The sequence below is a fragment of the Typopeltis vanoorti genome, chromosome 4, assembly GCF_054136105.1.
Source record: "Typopeltis vanoorti isolate ZY-2024b chromosome 4, IOZ_Tvanoo_1.0, whole genome shotgun sequence".
NCBI classification, from domain to species: Eukaryota; Metazoa; Arthropoda; class Arachnida; order Uropygi; family Thelyphonidae; genus Typopeltis; species Typopeltis vanoorti.
This window is the reverse complement of record NC_143552.1, coordinates 108,693,627-108,715,032: the sequence shown is the minus strand read 5'-3', so window position 1 is coordinate 108,715,032 and position 21,406 is coordinate 108,693,627. Positions and strand designations below refer to the sequence as shown.

The 21,406-nt window shown below is 37.9% G+C and overlaps 1 protein-coding gene across 1 annotated transcript in view; it reads right to left on the bottom strand.

Moving 5' to 3' along the window:
• The window catches only part of LOC150107598 (uncharacterized), a 419,637-nt gene that overhangs the window by 246,251 nt on the left and 151,980 nt on the right, over positions 1-21,406 (bottom strand). The window contains exons 8-9 of the mRNA XM_090391960.1: positions 19,801-19,880; positions 7,622-7,727 (exon numbers count right to left, since the gene is read on the bottom strand). Coding sequence (XP_090248086.1) covers positions 7,622-7,727; positions 19,801-19,880 — 186 coding nt within the window. The remainder of the gene's footprint in view (positions 1-7,621; positions 7,728-19,800; positions 19,881-21,406) is intronic.

The following is a 21,406-nucleotide window of genomic DNA, read 5'->3' as shown; positions in this document are numbered from 1 at the left end:
GAGGAGATATAAATGTAGAAAGTATTTTACCTTGGGTATAATAAATGTTAAAGATACCAAGCTATTTTAAACCTGGTTTTACTCCATTTCCCAAGTAAGCAAACAGACTAGACTTGCAAGAATTGTTAGACCTTGCTAGACTTGCAAGGTCAGCTAGACTTGCAACAATTGCAGGCGCAAGCTTGGCTTGTTCGTCTGTTTGCTTACTTGGGAAATGGAGTAAAACCAGGTTTAAAATAGCTTGGTATCTATAACATTTATTATACCTAAGGTAAAATACTTTCTACATTTATATCTCCTCCTGAGATTTTTATTTAATAAGGTTAAAACACCTTATGGTAACTTGTTCTGGTAAAATACTTATAAGCTCTGTATTACTAAAATCTTGGTATTTCTTGCCTGGCTCCCACTGATGAGACCTCAATAAAGGTCCAAACCGGTCTGGGTAGTGGCCCCTTGCCTTTAATACAAAGCATCATACATCTCCTCCAGGAGATGTGCTTTGCATTATGGGTAAATATTAAGATTAGTGATCAGAGCTTATTCTACTTTTACCATGAGTTGCCTTGGTCTTGCACTACATGACAGGGTCAGCTAGACTTGCAACAATTGCAGGCACAAACTTGGCTTGTTTGTTTGTTGCTTACTTGGGAAATGGAGTAAAACCAGGTTTAAAATAGCTTGGTATCTTTAACATTTATTATACCAAGGTAAAATACTTTCTACAGAATTCTCTCTGATAATCAGCATGGGTTTCTTAAGGGATAAATGCAATGGACAAGGGAGATGCATATATATGGTAGTACATGTAATTTTGCAAAGATGTTTGATAGATTATTGTATTATTATTATTATTATTATTATTATTATTCAGGCCTCCATGGAGTCAAGAGACTTATCGTGGGAGATCCTTGGTAGGAAACACAAAGTATATCATACCACTCCATGAACTCATTGACCGTTCTTACTCTCACCACTCTATCAGGCAATACATTCCACAGTTCCACCACCACCATCCATGCAAAGAAACCACTCCTCACCTTCTTGCTCACAGCTTACTTTCATAACTTACAGGGATGGCCTGTTGTCATCTCTACCTCACACTGCTCCACCAAGTGAAAAAACTCTCCTGTGTTCACCCTGCAACTGACTCTCAACAGTTTAAAAGTCTCAATCATATCACCTCTCTTTCTTCTATCTAGTGACTCTGTAGACTCTGCAGTCCACATTTCCTCAGCCGATCCTCATAATTAACATTTTATAGTCCTGAAACCATCTTTGTTATCTGCCTCTGCACCCATTCCACAGTTAATTTATCCCCTTCAAATTCTGAGGACTAAATTTGAGAACAATAGGCTAAGTGTGGTCTGATCAGGTTCTTATACAACGGAATGATAACTCTTCTATCTCGGAAGGACAGTACCATTCTCAGTATTGCAGCGATTCTCTGGGTTACCTTCACCACCTTTGCAATATTCCCCCTAAATTTCAGTTTTCTATCAACCATCACCCCCAGATCTCTTGTCTCCCCTACTTCTTCCAGTACAGCTCCTCCAATTGAGTATGCAGCCTCCCATTGATGGATCCCAAACTTCAAGACTTTACATTTTGCTGCATTATACCGAAATCCCCCATTCATTTGCCCATCTCTCTAGTTTATTCAAATCCTCTTGCAGGGCTGTCACATCTGCACTATTACTAATAACCCTTCCCAGCTTCACATCATCTGCAAACAACTGACTATCCCTTTGCAATCCATTGACAATGTCATTGATATAAAGGTTAAACAATACAGGTCCAAGTACTGAGCCCTGTGGAAACCCACTTGTAACCTTCTGCTTCCTTGATATTGCCCCACCATACACAATTCTCTGATACCTATCAGGCAACCAATCCTGAATCCAGTTGACTCACTCAACATTTAAACCTATGTGCTGTAACTTAAATATCAGCTTATCATGTGGCACCCTGCCAAATATCTTTGCAAAATTTAAAAAAATGGCAGTGTATTCCTTTCTCTCAACAACCGTTCTTGTCATTTTATCATATTACTTAAGAAACCGCACCCTTAACATATCCATGTTGATTCTCACAGATAACATTACCCTCATCTGCCCAACATTGGAAATAGTCCCTCACTAATTTCTTCAAGACCTTAACAACTACTGATGACACACAAACTGGCCTATAATTAGACACTTCCAGTCTGCTACTGCCCTTATGCAATGGCACTATCTTACCTTCCTTCTATTCCTTGGGTACCTTGACCATAGCCAGACTTTCATTGAAAAGCCAGGTCAAAGTAGCTGTCAGTTCTTTAGCAAATTCTCTCAAAACCAGTGGTGAAATGCCATCCAGTCCCACTGCTTTACTGACATCCAGAGTACTCAATATTTGGAACACACTCTCCTCTTGTACCTCTAAACCCTGAACCTGCTCTACCCATCTAGTATTAAAACTTACTTCTCTAGGATGAAATACTCCAATAAAGTGTTTATTGAAGAGCTCCACTATGTCTTCTGCATCAGTCACTCTATTCGCATTTTTATCCCACAACACAATGTCATTCTTCCACAATCATTTCTCCTTCAATCATTTTTAGCCCACATAGCTAAAAAATTCCCTAGGATTTTCTTTGGATCGTAGTGCCAATCAGTTTTCATATTCCAGTTTTGCCTTCCTCACCACACGTCACTCTCCTGGACTGAGTCGCATACAGTAGTTAAATTCAGCCGGGGCTCTCAAGGACCCGACCCTGGAACTATTATGCACTGGACCCGGAACATTTTTCTGTTTTGTGACTTTTCTCCCTTTACAGTATTTAAGCCTAATGTGAAACAAACAGCAATGGCATGTTATTAAGATGTGCATGTGATTGGTGCAGTATTAGCAAAAGATCGCACGCCCAAAAAATAAAATCATAGCTGACAATTGAGTTGAAATGCTAACTGTCTTCAACCTAATTCCATATGTGAAGCTGCCATAACAACATTCACTATATATATATTTCTTAGTTTTAACACATTCGGCTGAATTTTATTGCTGCTTTGGGGCAGGCGAACTCACACACAATTAATAACAATAGTTTTTAATTAGATACTATGTTTGCCGATGCCATATATGGTTTTGTTTGAGTCTATACAGCATAGTTTCTATGAGGGGACATGTGATTCATTAATTAGTGTCACTTTTATCCCAGTTGTCTCTAATTGCACTATTTGTTGAGAAATATATTACACAAGCTGCTCATACTTTATTCACTGACATAATAAAAGTATTTGTTTTTCTTGTCTCGTGCAGTATAGTGGCTGTTGGGGAGGGTGTGTTGTTTACTGCTGCAAGTGAGTTACTATCACCCGACATGAATGTATTTAAGGATTTTTTCATGTGCAAGGTATATGCGAAACTTTTTAATTTCTGTTTTCGAAAAGTAAAATCAGGGGTGCAAGTTATATTTGAGTAAATATGGTATTTCAACTATGGATAAGTACATGGAAAAATAGCTCGAATGACAGTGATAACACAAAATGGGTTTGTAATGACAGTTTGTATGTAGTTTCTGAAGAGAAAGAGGTCTGTAACAAATCCCCAAAACACAGAATTCCCATCAGTTGCAATGTGATAATACGTAGGCTGTTCAATAAGTAATAAGACTATATTTATACAGAAAACAGGTTACCTTTAATCGTCATCATTTACATGGTCTTTTTCGAAGTAACTACTGTGAGACGCGATGCATTTGTCCCAACATTGCATCCACTTCTTAAACACATGTGAGAGTCCTTTTTTTGAGAGTTCTTTCAAAACTGCCTCCATAGCTTTTACACATGCTTTGTTGCTTTCGAAATGGCAGCCTCATAGTGGTTTCTTGACTGAGGAAACAGCCAGAAATCGCACGGTGTGAGACCAGGACTGTATGGAGGGTGTGGTAGAATATCTGTGTTGTTCTTCTGCAAAACGTCCACTACACAACCAGCAATATGTGGCTTGCATTATCGTGGTGCAATAAGAAGCCATTTTTCAGCAATGGACGCTTCCTTTTGATGTGCTTGATGATAATCGCTGCTGTGTTGATCATTGTCTCTGTGATGGACGTTGAAGGTCTTCCTTCACGTTCAAGTACTTCCACATTTTGCCTTCCTTCCTTAAAAGTTTTATGCCAGTGAAAAACACTTGCTCTCGACATTGCTTCATTGTGGAAAGCTTCGCGTATCATGTTAAAAGTGTCCGATGCCGATTTTTGCAAACGCACGCAAAATTTAATCGCATAACGCAGTTCCAAGGACGCTTCCATTTCGAAGACTGGTCGAGGCTCGTAGGTGCGCCGAAACAAGCTTGCGTTTAGTCACGTCCTCTGGCACATCAGCCCGTATACGCCATCTATCAACCTCTTTTGTTAATACAGACAGCAACATTTCTTTATTCCACAGAAATTAATATTGTGATGAGTGGTTTCGCCACAGCAAAATTAGTCTTATTACTTATTGAACAGCCCACGTATTAATACTCTGAACGAAAGGAAAGATTAATGACTTGCTGGTCACTTGACCAGTAGATCGCATTCAAAGATAAATACAATTGATTATTTTGTAGGAACATTTTTCTGTTTTGTGACTTTTCTTCCTTTATGGTGATTATGCCAACATTATTGTGTTATTATACAACAATTGTTTACAGTTTTGAATGTGTATATAAAGTCAATATCAACAGTCTCCTGATTACGAACGCGTGATGAAAGAGACGGGTAGGTTTGGAGCTTCCCCGGATAGCATTCAAAGGTAAATACAATTGGTTATTTTGCATAGGGCCCTGGAACTTATTCGTTTAGAATTTAACCACTGGTTTTATATTCTTCATCCATCTGCTCTCCAACCCCTCTCCTTATATCTCTTCCATAATCTCTTTTTTCACCTGCAGTTCCTGTTTGATATTGTTTGTCATCCACTTTACACCAAATTGTGTCCATTTCCTTACTCGTGGAATACAGCTTACTATTACTGCTAACAAATATTCCTTCACCATTTCCCAAGCACTAATGATATCCTAGCCTTCCAATTCTGCCCACCATGGAATTGCCCAGTTGATATCTAAGACTATTATAATCACCCACCTTGTAATTTCACATATGTTCCTTTTTCTTTGATGCTCCTGCATGTCTATTCATCTTTGAAGGCAAAACCACATGGTCACTCTCTCTCTAACTGGGGGGGGGGGGATGTCATCTCAGTTATTATCAGCTCTTCTGATGCTATGACCAAATCTAAAACTCTCGAACCTTTTGTTCCCCTATTACATGTTGCCTAAGACATTTGTCCCTCAAGAATTCTAGAAATTCCATTCCCTTCTTCTACATGCATTTTCTTCATCCCAGCTTATACTGATATAGTTAAAATCTCCCATAACAATCATTCTTCTTGCACCTGCCAAGCTCAACTGCCTAAACATCTCCTGCTTCCCCACTCTCTGTACTCCTTGGCTTGTAGCAACACCACACTAAATATCCTGTCTTATTAGATTATCAATGACAAGCTGGTTATTAACTTGGACTGGATACAGATGAATGATAGATTACTTAGTTGGGCAGGCAATATGCTATGTGTTAGGTATAAGCAAGTTGTGCATGTGGGAGCAGAATCCTGGAAGTCACTACAGGTGTGCCTCAGGAGTCTGTTTTGGAGCTTTTATTGTTTAACTTGCATGTTAAAGATATTGGACAGGGTTTAAATGGAGATGTGAAGTTGGTTGTTGGTTGCTAATGATGCAAGGTTAGAGAATACTATGAGTACTGGTGTAAATGTTGGTCTTTATCTGAATCGACTTTGTGAGTAGATAAATGATTGGCATTACAAATTCAGCATTGTGAACTGTAAGGTTTGTTTTGAAATCTGGTGGTCAAGGATAAGTGAGGAAATTCTGAAGGATATACTGGTGGAGAAATTTTGAAAGGTGGAGGAAGAAAGGATCTGGGAAACGTGGCAGACAGTGAGTAATATTTAGGGATCACTTTGCTTAAAACTGTGAGAAAACATCACACAAATTATGGCAATGATGAGGAAAATGACAGTAAACAGGTTATGATGCATAGATCTAGTAACCATTTTTCAAAGAGAGTATAGAGAAGAATGACTTAGTTATGTCTCAAGCACATTTGATATGTAAAAATATTTAGGGAATGATATTTGCAAAGCCATATGAATAGGAGAAGAAGGAATAATATCATTGAAACATATGAGTCAGTAAAGGAGTAGTGCTGCTGATTAAACGTGGAAGAGATTTTTCATAGCATGCAGGAAAAAAAGGAAAGAGGAGGCTATCTTTAGAATATAAGGAGGGTCTGAATAGGGAGGTGAGAAGCACGTTTTTTTTCTTGGAGAAAGGTTGATAAGTGGAATGAACTGCCCAAAAGTTAGTAAGAGGTGAATGAGTTTAAGGCATGATTCTGAGTTTTCTGTGTGACAGTGGGAACCTACCATGAATCTTTTGACTGTCTGAGATTAATACATTAATAATAATAACAGCAAAGTCAGGATTATACATGTGTAAAATATAAACAGTGATGATGATTCATCCCTTTAGTCATTTTTCCGACCCTAGGTGACTTTGTCGGCAAGTATTCTTGCCCACAAAGTGTTCCTGGTGAAATTTTTACAGCGCAGTTCACCATTACTTTCCCCAACCCCACATTTAATCCAGGCTTGGGACCGGCATATAGCTGATGAATCAGACCTAATAATACAAATGATAAATAGAGTGGTTGCACTAACTGCCAGCCTGGTTGGCCGAGTGGTTAACGTATGTGCTCTCCAACCAAGAGGCTGCGGGTTTGAATCCTGCTGTGGGCATGGATGTTCACGATTGTCTGTGAAAATACTACTGATTGTGGTCGCGTTAGATGGCATTGGTGTAGATGATGAAGGTAGTAGAGGTTGGTGGAGTGGTGAAGACAGAGAGTTGTAGAGTAAGTATCCTCTCAATGAGTCTTTGGACTCATTGAGAGGATATTATTATTATTATTATTATTATTTGACACCTCAAGGGAGTCCTAAGACTCATCGAGGGAGGGCACCTACTTTACAACTCTCCATCTCCACCACTCAACCTCACCACAAACCGCCTCATCTACACCAACGCCATCTACTGTCCACCATCACCACTATTATTTTCACAGACAATCACAAACATCCGTGCCCACGGCGGGATTCGAACCCGCAGCCTTTTGACTGGAGAGAGGATACGCTAACCACTCGGCCAACCAGGCCAGCATAATCTAATAATAATAATAAATTAATGTGAAGTCGTGTAATACATGCATCATACACAACGAAAGTATTAGAAAAGAAAAGTCTAGTGGAGTTAATATATGGAGGAAAGCACACATTTGTGCATGTACAAATGTGGAAATGTATATATCCACACACAGATTATCAGTATCTGAACTATTTTAAAAAAATATAAAATTAATAATTATAACAAAACAGGAGAATATCAGAAACCACATATCAAATTTGTCATAGTATGAATCATCTTCAATTAGAAATTGATAGATAAGGATTTAAAATAATCATTTAAAAATTATTACTTAAAAAGAAAAACAATGAATTACTAAAACAGCAAGTAATACCTGTTTCTTGTGACCAAATTCCATATGCTCTACTTTGTTCATAATACATGACAGGTTTTTAGGATTAACAGGCCCATCACAAAGTCCGTTTCCTCCTCTTACAACCCTAAAACATGCAATGTTAATTACCCACAGGTATAAGATTATTCACTTAATAAAAGGTTAATTATTTTAATTAAGTATATACAGTAGGCTTTGCTGAGAGAGAGTGTGAAAAATGCTTTTCCTTATTCATTTGATAAAGCATCTGTTCAAATTATGCTGTGGCCATTTTAAAATTTACTAGTGTGGCAATAGAAAACAAAAATGTAGTAAATGATTTTTAGTGTCAGATGTGACACTAGCCTTACTTGATGAATGCCTGAAGTAAATATTTTTTGTAGAAAGTTTTTTCACTTGTTGTAAATTAAACTAAACTTGGCAAGAAATTATATTCTTGTTTAATCCTTTATCCAGTGTAAGCAAACAACATTTGTGTATGCAGCATCCTCATGGCAAGGCTACTTGTACACAGATTCTGATGACTTCACATCAATTGCCTTAGTATCCCATAATGTAAAGCACACTTCCTTTTGAGGTGCATAATGCTATATATTATGGAAGGACCACTACCCAAACTGGTTTTTACCTTTATTATTATATTATTAACATCTGAACTCCATTGACTTAAAGGACTCATCATGGGAGGTCTATACTTTCTCATGCAAAAGATCATCAAACTGTGCCTTAAACCAATTAACGTTTCCGCACCCACCACACTTTCAAGCAATGCATTCCATTCAGCAATCACTATCTATGTAAAGAACATGCTTCTTACTCGCACTCTCTTTATACAGTTTCTAGGAATGGCCTCTAGTTCTACCCTTGCCTCCCTCTACTCTATGAAAAATCTCCTCAACATTAATTTGGTAACAACCCCCTCACCAACTTGTATGTCTCAATAATATCCCTCTTCTTCTATTCACAAGGCTTGGTAAGTTGCATTCCATCAATCGTTCCTCATATCTGACATTCCATAGACCTGTCATTGACTTAGTAAACCTTCTCTGAACACTCTCCAATACAACTTCATTTCCATGAAGACCAAGTGACAAATCTGCATACAGTAGTCCATGTGTTGCCTCAAATTCTTATACAAGGGAACTATAACTTCTTTGCTTCTGTATGTTAGTGTCCTCCTCATCATTGCCATAATCTGTTGTAACATTCTTACAATTTTAGCAATGCTGCTTGCAAATTTCAAGTCTCTGTGCACCATCACTCCAGATCTTTCATCCTTTTCATCTCCTTCAACATTTCTCCATCAGTTGTATACTTTGAATCCCAACCACGCCTAAAAAATTTCAATTCACAACATTAAACTGATAGTTCTACATGTGAGTCTATTCAGATAGTCCTGAAATACTACAACATCTGCTCTACTTCTCAACTCATTGTTGGCAAACAGCTGCACATCTCCAGTTAAGCCAGTCCTAGTGTCATTAATGTAGAAATTAAACAATAATGGTCCCCAAAACAGATCCCTTCTAAAACTAGTGACCTTCCCCTTTGAGGATCTACTCCTCTATACACAACCTACTGATACCTATCTGACAGCCAATCAGCTATACAGCTCACTAGTCTGTTTTCTAATCCTGTTTCAATTTAGCTACCAGCTTGTCATGTGGTCTTTGAAAAATCCAATTATACCACTCTATATGCATCTCCTTTTTATTATTATTATTATTACATAACACACCTCCAAGGAGTCCAAAGACTCATCGAGGGAGGGCACCTATTCTACAACTCTCTGTCTCCACCACTCAATCTACCAACTACAATGAGCTGCAACCATCATCATCATCATCATCTACTCCAACACCACTAGTATTTTCACAGACAATTGCAAACATCCATGCCCAGGGTGGGATTCAAATCCACAGCCTTTTGGCTGGAGAGCGGATACGCTAACCACTCGGCCAACCAGGCTGGCTTTATCGAGTGACTCTGTCACCTTGTTGTAAAATGTAAGCAGATTGCTAAAATGTGACCCCCCCCCAACAAACCCATGCTGACTGTCATAAAGTTTACTGCCATTATCAAATTATTTATGAATTCTAGTCTTCACTAGTCCTAACTTCTCAAACACCTTAAAAACATCCCCCAGATTAGCATATAATTTGTAGCCTCAGTCTGATCCTCCCTTTGTGAAGTGGAACAATTTTTACCACCTTCCATTCCTTTGGGACTGTCCTGTTGCAAGGCTCATAAATTGTTCCGCCAAAGGTGCCATTAATTCCTTACAGCATTCTCAAGACATGCCGATATATTATCGAGCCTATTGCTTATTAACATCATGTTTTCTTAATTCCTCATCTACTTTCTGCTCATTCACCATCAGTCCCTCCTTGACCATACCCGCTACACTCCAGCTTCTCATGATATCGCCTTCATGAGGATAGAATAGATTGATAAACTGCTCACTTAATACTTCAACTATATATTCTAATTCAGTTACCAATCTGCCAGTGTCATCAATTAGCACCATCCTTCCATAGTCATTTTTTTTTCTACTTGCCACACATTGAAAGAACTTACTGTGATTTTTTTTCAGCTTGATTAGCTACTTTCTTCTCATACTGCACCTTTGTTGTCTCTTTGCCAAACGAGTTACCTTTCTGGCCTAATCTTTGTGGTCTTCATGTAACTGATTATTGCCAACATTCATCTTGAGGTACCTCTACAGTACTTTCTTCTTCCCAATTTCATGCTTAATCTCTTTATCCATCCATTTTATTCATAACTTATTTAGGCTTTCCACCTTTGGAATACATTCAGACATCTGCTGTTAAATAGCACTTGATCAATGCCCAAGCAACATCTGTCTTGTTTCCACTCAACTCCTCCTTCCATGCTATAGCTCCCAGTTGTCTCCTAAGCTTTTCATAATCACCAGCCTTGTAGTTCCACACATATCCCTTCTTCACAGATGTTCTCATATGACCAGCCACAACCCAGGTGATCACTTCATGGTCACTGGGGGGAAGATTAGATACTCCATTCATAATCACATCCTCTGATGATATAACCGATCTCTAAGACTTTTAAATGTCATTTTGCCCTCTGTTACATATTACCTAAGATTGTTGTCCTTAAGAATTGAATAAATTCATTCTCTTTATTCCCTGATGCTTTCTTTGCATTCTAATTAATATTGATATAATTGAAATCATCCTAATGACCACCCTTCACTTGCTCACTAAGCCAATTTACCTATACATTTCTTTGTCTCAATTTTCCACTTCTCCTGATCCCAACAACTTACTCCCTTTCATGCTCACTTCTCATATCCAGTGCCTCAATCACTCTGTTCATTCTTCTTCCTGGAAAAACAGACCTTGTGCACCCTCTCATCCACCACACCTTTTGTGACAGAATCATTTGCTACTTCCTTTTTCTCTACCATCTTTAATTTATTCTTTCACACTCCTCTATTCATATTCACCATATGTCTCATTCTGTATATTCCTCATCTTACTCATTCAATCCTTCAATCCAGCAATTATTCCCACTAATTTTCCATTAGTCAGACTTTCTTCCATTCCTGTAGTCATGCCAGCACTTACTTTATCAGTCAGGCACACTTCCGCTTTCATAATTATGCTTGGTTTTCCTTTTTTAATCATTTCCATATTCACAATCACATTCTCCATACTCATGTTCTCATGCTCACTCCATCATTCTTAGTCTTACATCCGTCACTGCCTTTCAACTGGTATTCTTCACTTCTGATTCACGACTTTCATTCAAATCATCACAATCCATTAATATATCACATGTTCTACAGATTCTCACTTCTCTTGTTTAATTTCTTAACAAAGAAATTAAACTCCCATTAAACTCCCAACAATGAACCATCTTAGTAAAATCAACACCACTAAGCACACTCAATGAGACCATATTTAGGTCTCATCTTCTGGATCTGAGAGCCAGACCCAGAAGAGATACTAAAGTTGAATTAATGAAAAAATCACATATTTCTTATATATACAAGTAGTAAAGAGGTGTATTACATTATTATTAAAACACTCTAGATCAGAGATAACTGTAGAAAGTTTTTTCATTAAACATAGTTTAATGTTGATTCTCGCAGACAGGCTTATACGTTGGTTATGCATTATTAAAACACTTAAGGAAATTGAACAACGTAGTTAAGGATATAAATTAAATTAAACTTTAATAAATATTTTCCGATATTTCGGCAATGTCACATTGCCATCTTCTAAAGGAACTTACAAAAAAAGCACATGCACGTAGGCACTACAAACACAGTAACTGGGAATGAAGAGATGAAGCTATTGTTCTCCTAAAAGTCCTGATGGTGCCCTCTAGCGGGCTAAGTAGATGTTCTTGGCCGTTGGGCTGAAGGTTTTTACTAAAGTTTAATTTAATTTATATCCTTAACTATGTTGTTCAATTTCCTTAAGTGTTTTAATAATGCATAACCAACGTATAAGCCTGTCTACGAGAATCAACATCATCCACGGAGATACAATCGCACGGAAGGCCCGCCAATACGGTAAATTGAAATTGAAGCTGTCTAGACAATTAAATCGTCTAGCGTTCCTGAAACGCTGCCGGGATAATAAAGTAATCCCGAACTGTGTAAAATTTAAGCACCGGTTTGTGTCACAAAAAGCTTTCCGAATATATAACCGCACTAGCTACGCGTTGCTACGCGAACAAATCACCGCCACGCGGTCGCTCTTAGCAGACATTAACGAAGCTATTCGTGCCGCCGAAGATGAGCTTTCGTGCACTTTGAACCACGAACTTTGGTCGATTTTACATGACGTCTCATGTACCGCTGCCGAAAAAGAATTTAAAAAAATACGAGGCCGACAGATGAAAAAGTTCAAGAAATTAAAAAAGAACTCTATCGTCCTTCCAAAACCTGCTACCAACACGGTAATCAACCTTTCTTCAGTCACCCTGAAGCCTGAAGCAATCAACGCGCTGTCACGTGGCCACAACTTCGCGATTGCTCCCAAAAAAAATACCCAGTGAGGATATTATGATCCAGATCGAATGCGGAATCAGCCACCTTCCACATCAAGTCGCCAACAGTGTGAGACTGGATGTAGCTTGTGTCCTTTCCAAAGCAGCCCCACCAAAATCCAACATATCCAACAAGGAATATAATGCTCTACAGGAAATGAAGAATAATAAAGAAATAGTTATCACCAAAGCGGATAAGGGAAACGCAACTGTAGTCCTTAACCAAAAGGACTACACAGGTAAGCTGAATGCTCTTCTCTTAGATCGGGCTACTTACCTCCCCATCAATTACAATCCCACCAACTCTCAAATTGGAAAACTTCACAGGCTCCTTAAGAGACTCACTTCTTGGCCTGTAGAAGTTACCAACAGATTAAAGCCATTTAACTCTATACCCCCCCCCCTCGTATTTACGGACTCCCAAAAATACATAAAGAAAATGTGCCATTACGTCCCATAGTGGATGGCATTGATTCCCCCACATACAAATAGCTAAACATTTGGCCAAAGAGCTCACACACTATACTGGCAACACACCATCACACATAAAAAAACTCAGCCCATTTCAAAGCCAGCATAGAAAACCTTACACTCCAACATACTGACATAATGGTCAGCTTTGACGTCTCCTCTTTATTCACAAATGTCCCACTCAAGGAAACTCTAGAGCTAATCCAAGCTAAATTTTCTCCCGATATCTCAGCCCTATTTCAGTTCACAATGAACTCAGGCTATTTCGTTTGGCAAGGAAAATTCTACAAACAAATAGAGGGCACAGCCATGGGTTCACCACTCTCCCCACCCTTGGCCAATTTCTTTATGGAGACCTTTGAAGAAAAAGCCTTAGCCTCTGCCCCACAAAAACCAACCATATGGCTTCGCTACGTTGATGATGTGTTCGCTATTTGGCCACATGGCTCTGAAACACTTCTCTCCTTCTTAACACACTTAAACAACCAACACCCCAGAATCAAATTCACCCTGGAAAAAGAGGAAAAAAACAGCCTCCCTTTCCTAGACACACTAGTCACCCGCCAGCCTAATGGAACCTTGGATTTCTCAGTTTACAGAAAACCCACCCATACAGGCAGATACATTCACCAACAATCCCCCCCCCCTCACAACAATATGAAGTAGTGAAAACACTATACAACAGGGCTAAACTAATCTGGTCAAACGACTTGGCCCTAAACACTGAACTAAATCACATCCTCAACACTTTCTCAGCCAATGGCTACCCCCAAAAAAAGTTCAAAAAATATTAGAACCTACAAACCACAGATCCCCTCCCCCCCCCTCCACAACAAGGATTACTCTAAATCCATCACCATTCCTTACATCCGAGGCACCTCGGAAAAGATTACCAAAATCTTAAAAAAGCATGACCTGACTTCCTGTTACAAACCTTACAGAAAATTGGCATCCCTTATCCACTCCACTAAAGACCAACCACTTCCCATAGACCTACCTGGTGTATACCAGGTCCCTTGCAGTTGTAATCTGTCTTACTTTGGCCAAACAGGCAGGACAGCGAATATCAGAATTTCTGAACACAAGGACTACATCCGGTTTCACAAGTACAGCCATTCTGGTCTTGCGGACCACGCTCTGGATACACGCCACAGAATACGGTGGAAGAAAGCTACAGTAATACACCGTAGCAAATACAAATACGAAAGACTATTTATGGAATCAGCCTTAGCCCTAAGAAATTCTCCAAACCTCAACAAATTTGGTTGTATGCGACTGCCCCAAATCTGGGAGGCTTACATCAGCAGACCTTTAGCCCAACGGCCAAGAACACCTACTTAGCCCGCTAGAGGGCACCATCAGGACTTTTAGGAGAACAATAGCTTCATTCCCAGTTACTGTGTTTGTAGTGCCTACGTGCACGTGCTTTTTTTGTAAGTTCCTTTAGAAGATGGCAATGTGACATTGCCGAAATATCGGAAAATATTTATTAAAGTTTAATTTAATTTATATCCTTAACTACGTTGTCCAATTTCCTTAAGTGTTTTAATAATAGTTTAATGTGTAAGTTACACATTAAACTTACAAATTAAATTAATTTGTAAGTTTGTAAGTAATATCTGTTACATGTATTGCAGAGAATGTGAGTGTATTTAAGGCATAGTATGATGTGCTATGTGTGTGTGTGTGTGTGTGTGTGTGTAACAGAGAGATCTACTGTGATGAATCTTTAACTCCATGGATGTCTGATGATATGATAATAATAATAATCAGCCAGCCCAGTTAGCATATCCGCTCTCTAGCCAAAAGGCTGCAGGTTCAAATCCCACCGTGAGCATGGATGTTTGTGATTGTCTGTGCAAAATACTAGTGGTGGTGATGGGCAGTAGATGGCATTGGTGTAGGTGATGCAGTTTACTATAGTTGGTGGATTGAGTGGTGGAGATGGAGAGTTGTAGAGTAGGTGCCCTCCCTTGATGAGTCTTTGGTCCTTGGAGGTGTCACATAATAATAATAATAAATAAATTTACTGTGTCTCTATATTCGCCATACTCTCAGGCAATGCATTCAATGAACTGCCTCTCTCTGCACACACACAAAAAAATACTCCTCATTCCTCCCCCCCGCCTTATACAACTTCCAAGGATGGCCCTGTTCCCCTGATTCTATGAAAAATTTCATCCACATTAATCTGGATGTGAATGAACTCCTTACCAACTTGTCCCAGTTGTCTCCATCCTACTTCTCCTACTCGCTAGACTCTGCAATTTATTTCCTCAACTTTCTTCATACTCAACATTCCAGAGATCAAAAACCACATTATCAAATATCCTTTAACCCTTTCCAATATCTCTTCATCTTTTGTGAAAACAAACTAACCAAATCATCTGTGCACAAGTATTCCATATGCAGCCTGATAAAGGCCTTATATAATGAAACCATAATTTCCTTACTTCAACACATAGGTGTCCTCTGCATTATTGCCATAATCTGTTTTGCTGGTCTCATAATCTTTCTTAGCGTATTGTTAAGCTGAAAGTAAAAGAAAGAAAGAATGTGGAAGAATAACTTTAGTGAATGTGAATGGTACACTTATGTCAGGACCAGATGCAATTGTTCAAATAATGAGTGCCCACTTCTCTACAAACCATCAATATGGCACACAGGACTACCATTACATTGGATGAAGAGATAGAGGTACATGAGAAAGAGGTTCTAGAACTTTGCATAACCTGGATAAGACTTCAGATGTCAGCACATATGCTAAAGGAATGTTTATCTGAACTAGTTAGGCCCTTAGCCTACTGGTATATTTTGAGTTTCAGCTCATGAAAGATCCCATGGGAATGGAAAGAATGTATGTTCTTGTACAAGAGTGATAGAAAAACCGACATATCCAACTACAAGTATCTCTTTCATTCATCTCTGTCAGTATCTCTGGAGTGGTGGCGATGATTTTAGAGAAGTTGGTAACTTGCATACAGAAATGAGGTGACAGCAAATCTATGCTTTGCAAAGTACAGCATGGGTTTAGTTTACTAAAGAGAGGTCATGTCTAAGCAATTTGCTCATATTTTATAATAATGTTACAGCTGAGCTGGATAAAAGGAATGGATACATATTCAGACTGTTGGACTTTGCTAAGCAATTTGACAGGCTACCACATAAAAGGCTGATGATAAACTGGAGGATATATGATTGGAATATAAACTATTGCATTTCCTTGGATAAGCTGACAGACTGGCATCAGTAAGTAATATATAGGGAGTGCGAATATATACCAGATTTAAGGTGATCAGGTGTACCCTAGGGATGAATCCTTGGACCACTGTTGTTCAGTTTATATTATTGCAAAGAACCTAAAAGGAGATCTTCAGTTGTTTAGTGATGAGGCAAAGATAAGCAGAGCAATCAAGGATCCTGCTGATCTAGTGCTTACAGAATGACTGCAACAAGCTGGAACTATGGACAAATGATAACAGCTATTAGGTCAATGCTAGTAAGTGTTAAAGTAATGCACTTTGATGTGATGAGATTTCCAACAGCACATTATACTGGTGCTTTGGGATCTTGAAGTTATAGTGGATAAGAAGTCGAAGTTCAAAGGTCACATAGCAAAAATTGTAAATACAACTCAGAGGATAACTGCAATGCTGAAATGAACATTGACATATAAGAAAGTTATTTGGTCTCACAGAACAAAGAAGCTGTGGAAAATTACAGAGATGATAATCGATTATGGATGTAGATTATGAGGCCAGATTGTGAGTGTGTGGACTGCATACATTGGTAAACTTCTGAAAAGATGTTAGAGGGTAATAGTTGACAGAATTTTTCATTATATGTATAGTTGGGAGAGTAAAGATGGCATTTGCAGAAGCTGAATTTCTGCAAGGTTAAGAGAGGGGTGAGAGCTAGATTTTTTTCTCGAAGAGCAGTGAATGAGTAAGTGGAACAATTTCCTTGTTGAAGTGGTGAGTGTATTTAGTGTGAATGAGTTTAAATTTAAAAGAACGTATGAGAGGAACTGGTTTAGATGTATGGCCTCCTTTGATGAGTACTTGACTCTCTGGCAGTCTCTGATAATAATAATAATTATTATTATTAATACCAAATCCACATGTAAAGGCTGCACAGCACAATATGATCATTGCGGAAAAATAGAATTTACTGATGTATTTTTTGAGCAGCCGAAGATTATAATTCTTGGAGAAGACACAGATAAGAAGGCTGTTCCACAAAAATGGAAGTAGACAGGAATTCTATCCCTTACATCAGGGATTGGCAATCGGCAGCCTGCTGGCCGCATGTGGCCCAAACGTGCACTTTTGGCAGCCAATAAAAGGTTGACCATACTTACATGGCATGTGGCCGGTATGTTGAATTATTTAAATAATACATTTATAATATGAATAATAAATTAAAAATAATTTTATACCTATACTTCGTGAGATTGCCCGTACAACAAACTTGTTGATTTTCATAAAAATAGCATCAAAATGTCATTATGTTTGAATCCTTTTAATATCGACATTGATGATGTACCAAACCAACTACAGATGGAATTACATTTTTGTTAGAAAATATCCAAAAATTTTATCGATGCTTACTAAAAAAATTTGAAGTATTAATCACTTTCGCAAAGAAGATGATAGCCACATTTGGAAGCACATACATTTGCAAATAAGTATTTTCTGCCATGCATTTTAGAAAAATAAATTTTCTTCTCGACTGACTGATGAACATTTGCATGCTTCAATTCGAATTTTCACCTCAGGTTATAAAGCGGATATAGATAATTTGGCTAAAGGAAAACAATCACAAAAGTCACATTAAGCAGGGAGACACACATATTGTGATGCATAAACTATATTACTTTGTTTTTATGTGATAGTTTTTCATTGAGTTTCATTTTCATGCTTGTTTCATATCTCGTACTTAAATATTTCTGTTTTTTTTTTTAAATTGATATAATAAAAATTTATAACTTAAATATTTTTTTCACTCACTATTTTCTCTTAATTAAATGCTTGTGGCCCGATTATTAAAAATAAAAGTTGAATGTGGCCCGCGAGTCTGAAAAGGTTGCCGATCCCTGCTTTACATTATTGGAATGAATCTCTGAACTAATTTTGCAGGAATCCTGAAAAAAAAATATAAGTTGGTGGTTACTTTCTTTCTGGTTTTGCAGATCTAATTGAGAACCACTACAGGGATGGGATAATGGTGCTGGCGCATCGCTGGAATAAATGTATTAGTCTGAAGGAAGATTATGTTTAAAAATAAAAATAATTTTGAAATTATAAATTCGTTTTTTCATTGTTAGGCCAAGAACTTTTCAGACCACCCTCGTACCTTATTAAATATCTCATCCTCATGGTTTATATCTTCAAAATTAAAGATTCTTTTTTTTTAAAGCAAATTTTGCACATAAAGATTGTAAATGCCACTGTACATTAGTACCAAAAGTGGATTAAAGATGAAATAATCTGGAAACCTTTCTGTAGACCAGGAGTTGACAACTTTTTATGAGCAAAGAGTCATTTTTGATATAATTAAATAAATAATAAAAAAAAGAATCTGAAGAGTTGCATCTCAGTTGTTCCCACCCTGTGTGAGGGGGGGGGAGGTAAAGAAATGGAATAGATTGGGAAAATGTTTAATTAAAAATTTTTTTTTTTCTGAATATTATTTATTATTTATTAATACTGAAAAAAAAGTAACAAACATTCAATTAGGTACAAATTAATGTGACTTTTGCTGCTGAACTTGAGTGAGTCCCTCAACATCAAGCTTGTATGCTACAATTTTCATCTTTAAACATACTGAGAGACTCGCATTGTTCAGATGGTTTTTTGATTTATTTTTAATGTAGTTCATGTTTGAAAATATTTGCTCACAAAAATATGTTGAACCAAAACTGAGAGAAGTACAGAGGCAAATATTTATAAATTTATATATATGTTCAATAAGCATCTCCACACACTGAACAGAATTTGGTCTTCCTTTTTCAACTCATCTATTGCTGTCCGTTATCCTTTTGTTCCAGGTTTTAACTATTTTATACTCACCACTGTCACAGAAATTAACATTTGACACCTAGAAGTACATGTGCTCTGCAGGCAAACTAAGCTAAGTGTCTCTGGCATGTGCTTGTCGCATTTGTAGGCTAAAAGTTAAAGACCTGCAGTTACATGTTCAAAGGGCCACATGTGCTTGCAAGCCACACATTGCTGATCCCTGCTGTAGACCAAACATGGAACTTTGCCAAGACATGTGATGCCTTCAAAAAAAAAGTAGGTAGGCAATGAAATTCAGAAAGTTGGCAAGCAATCAAATCCATCCATCTGCTGCCTAAAGATATGCTCAAACATTATTGCTTGTTGGAAAGTGGAAACACTATTCATTAGCCAGCCAGTTAGCATAATGTCAAAGTTTCAAAATTTGTGATAATGTTCTGTTGTCCAGAATAGCAGTTAGAGCTATAAATCATTAGTGGAAAATGAACCATATGAAAGATATATAAAATAAACGGAATAATATAGTGTGACGAAGTAAGTTTCTGATCACAAATCATAATCATTGAGCTTTGTGAATATTATACACAGGATTCTGAAATATTCAGCTATTGTAATGATGATTATGAATTTAAGAAAAACAGGCAGACTTACTTATGACCAGCTATTTCAACCAAAGGCACAGTTTTGGAATCTCCAGGTTCAAATCGAATAGCATGACCTGCAGGAATATTCTACAAATTGGTTAAATTGAGAATGTCAGAATTAAATCACAACTAAAAATATAATGAATTTTAAGCATTTTGTATTATTATATTTCATATTTAAAATAAGATTCCAGTTTTTCTTATTCTGTAATTAATCCATTATAATTAAATATTTTCAACTGTGTTTATGTGATGCTTATTCAGAAAGTTGACCAGTTATTTTTTGATAGGCTTAATACGTTGTGTTTACCTAAAGTTGATAGGTGTTCTTAATTAAAAGTTGCAGTATAATACAGTTTTAGGGTATATACTATTTAATATAATAAAACAGCAGAAAGTACAGTGGTGCCTCACAATTCGACACTAATCCATCGTCGAACTAATGTCGAATTGCAGGACAATATTTCCCATATATGTCTATGGAAAATAGATTAATTCATTGTCAGACCCCCATCCCACTCCCCTGTTAAGGGGAGTGGGAGAGAAATACACCATATTATTTACTTTATGTATTTTACTATTGTATAACACACTAAATTACAAAATACACTATTGTATACACAATACATACAATCAATTGAGTCTTAGTTGTTGGAAGAGGGAGTCTTCTTTATCCTGTTCTATCTCTTCTCATCTCTTCTTTGCTTGAAAAGGGATGAGGAACTGATCAAGGATGGACTGTCTCTCCCCCCCTTTTTCAAGATGATTTTGAAGTGATGCATGATGGTGTTGTTGAACAAGTCTGTCATTCTACTCACATCAGCAGTGCTGGGGTGCCATTCCAAACAAACAGACTGCACCTTCTCCCAATGGAATCAAACTTCTTTAATGGCAGCAATTGGCATCAGCCCTTTTTCTCTGCCATCCTCTTCTTCAGGTGAAATTTCTCTTTCTCTCTCCTTTGTTTGCTGTTCGCCGAGTGCTCTGAGTTCTTCCACAGTCAGTTCATCATCGTGATCCTCCACAAGCTCTTCTACATCAGCCTCATCAACCTCTTCTATGTCAAGATTCTACGCTGTCGAAATGGTATCTCGCATGGCTGAGGCTGCTTCTGATTCTCCAGCTGCTTGGTCTGAACTGTTGTCATCCTGAGAAAAATTAGGAACGAGTTTTTCCACGATGCACGAAGAAGTGACACAGAGAACCCCATTCTGGGCAGTTTTAAAAAAGGAAATGGCATGGAGAACGTTGAACTCGGTCTTCCAGAAGTCCTTCAGAGTAGTCTTATCAGAAGAGCGAGTCACATTGCAAAGCTGTGAGAACAAAGCCTTGGTGTAAAGTTTTTAAAACACGCAGTCACGTCTTGATCCATGGGTTGGATCAGTGACGTCATGTTTGGAGGCAAGAGCTGGACTTTGATGAAGTCAAAGTCAATTTCAAGAATGTCCTCTAACTCTCTTGAGGGTGAGCACTAGCATTGTCAAAGATCAGTAGTGCTTTAAAAGGCAAATTGTTGTCAGTGAGGAACTTCTTCATTCGGGGAAAACACCTCAAAAATCCAATCTTTGAAAACCTGCTGGTCTACCCAGGCTTTTGCATTGGATTTCCACATG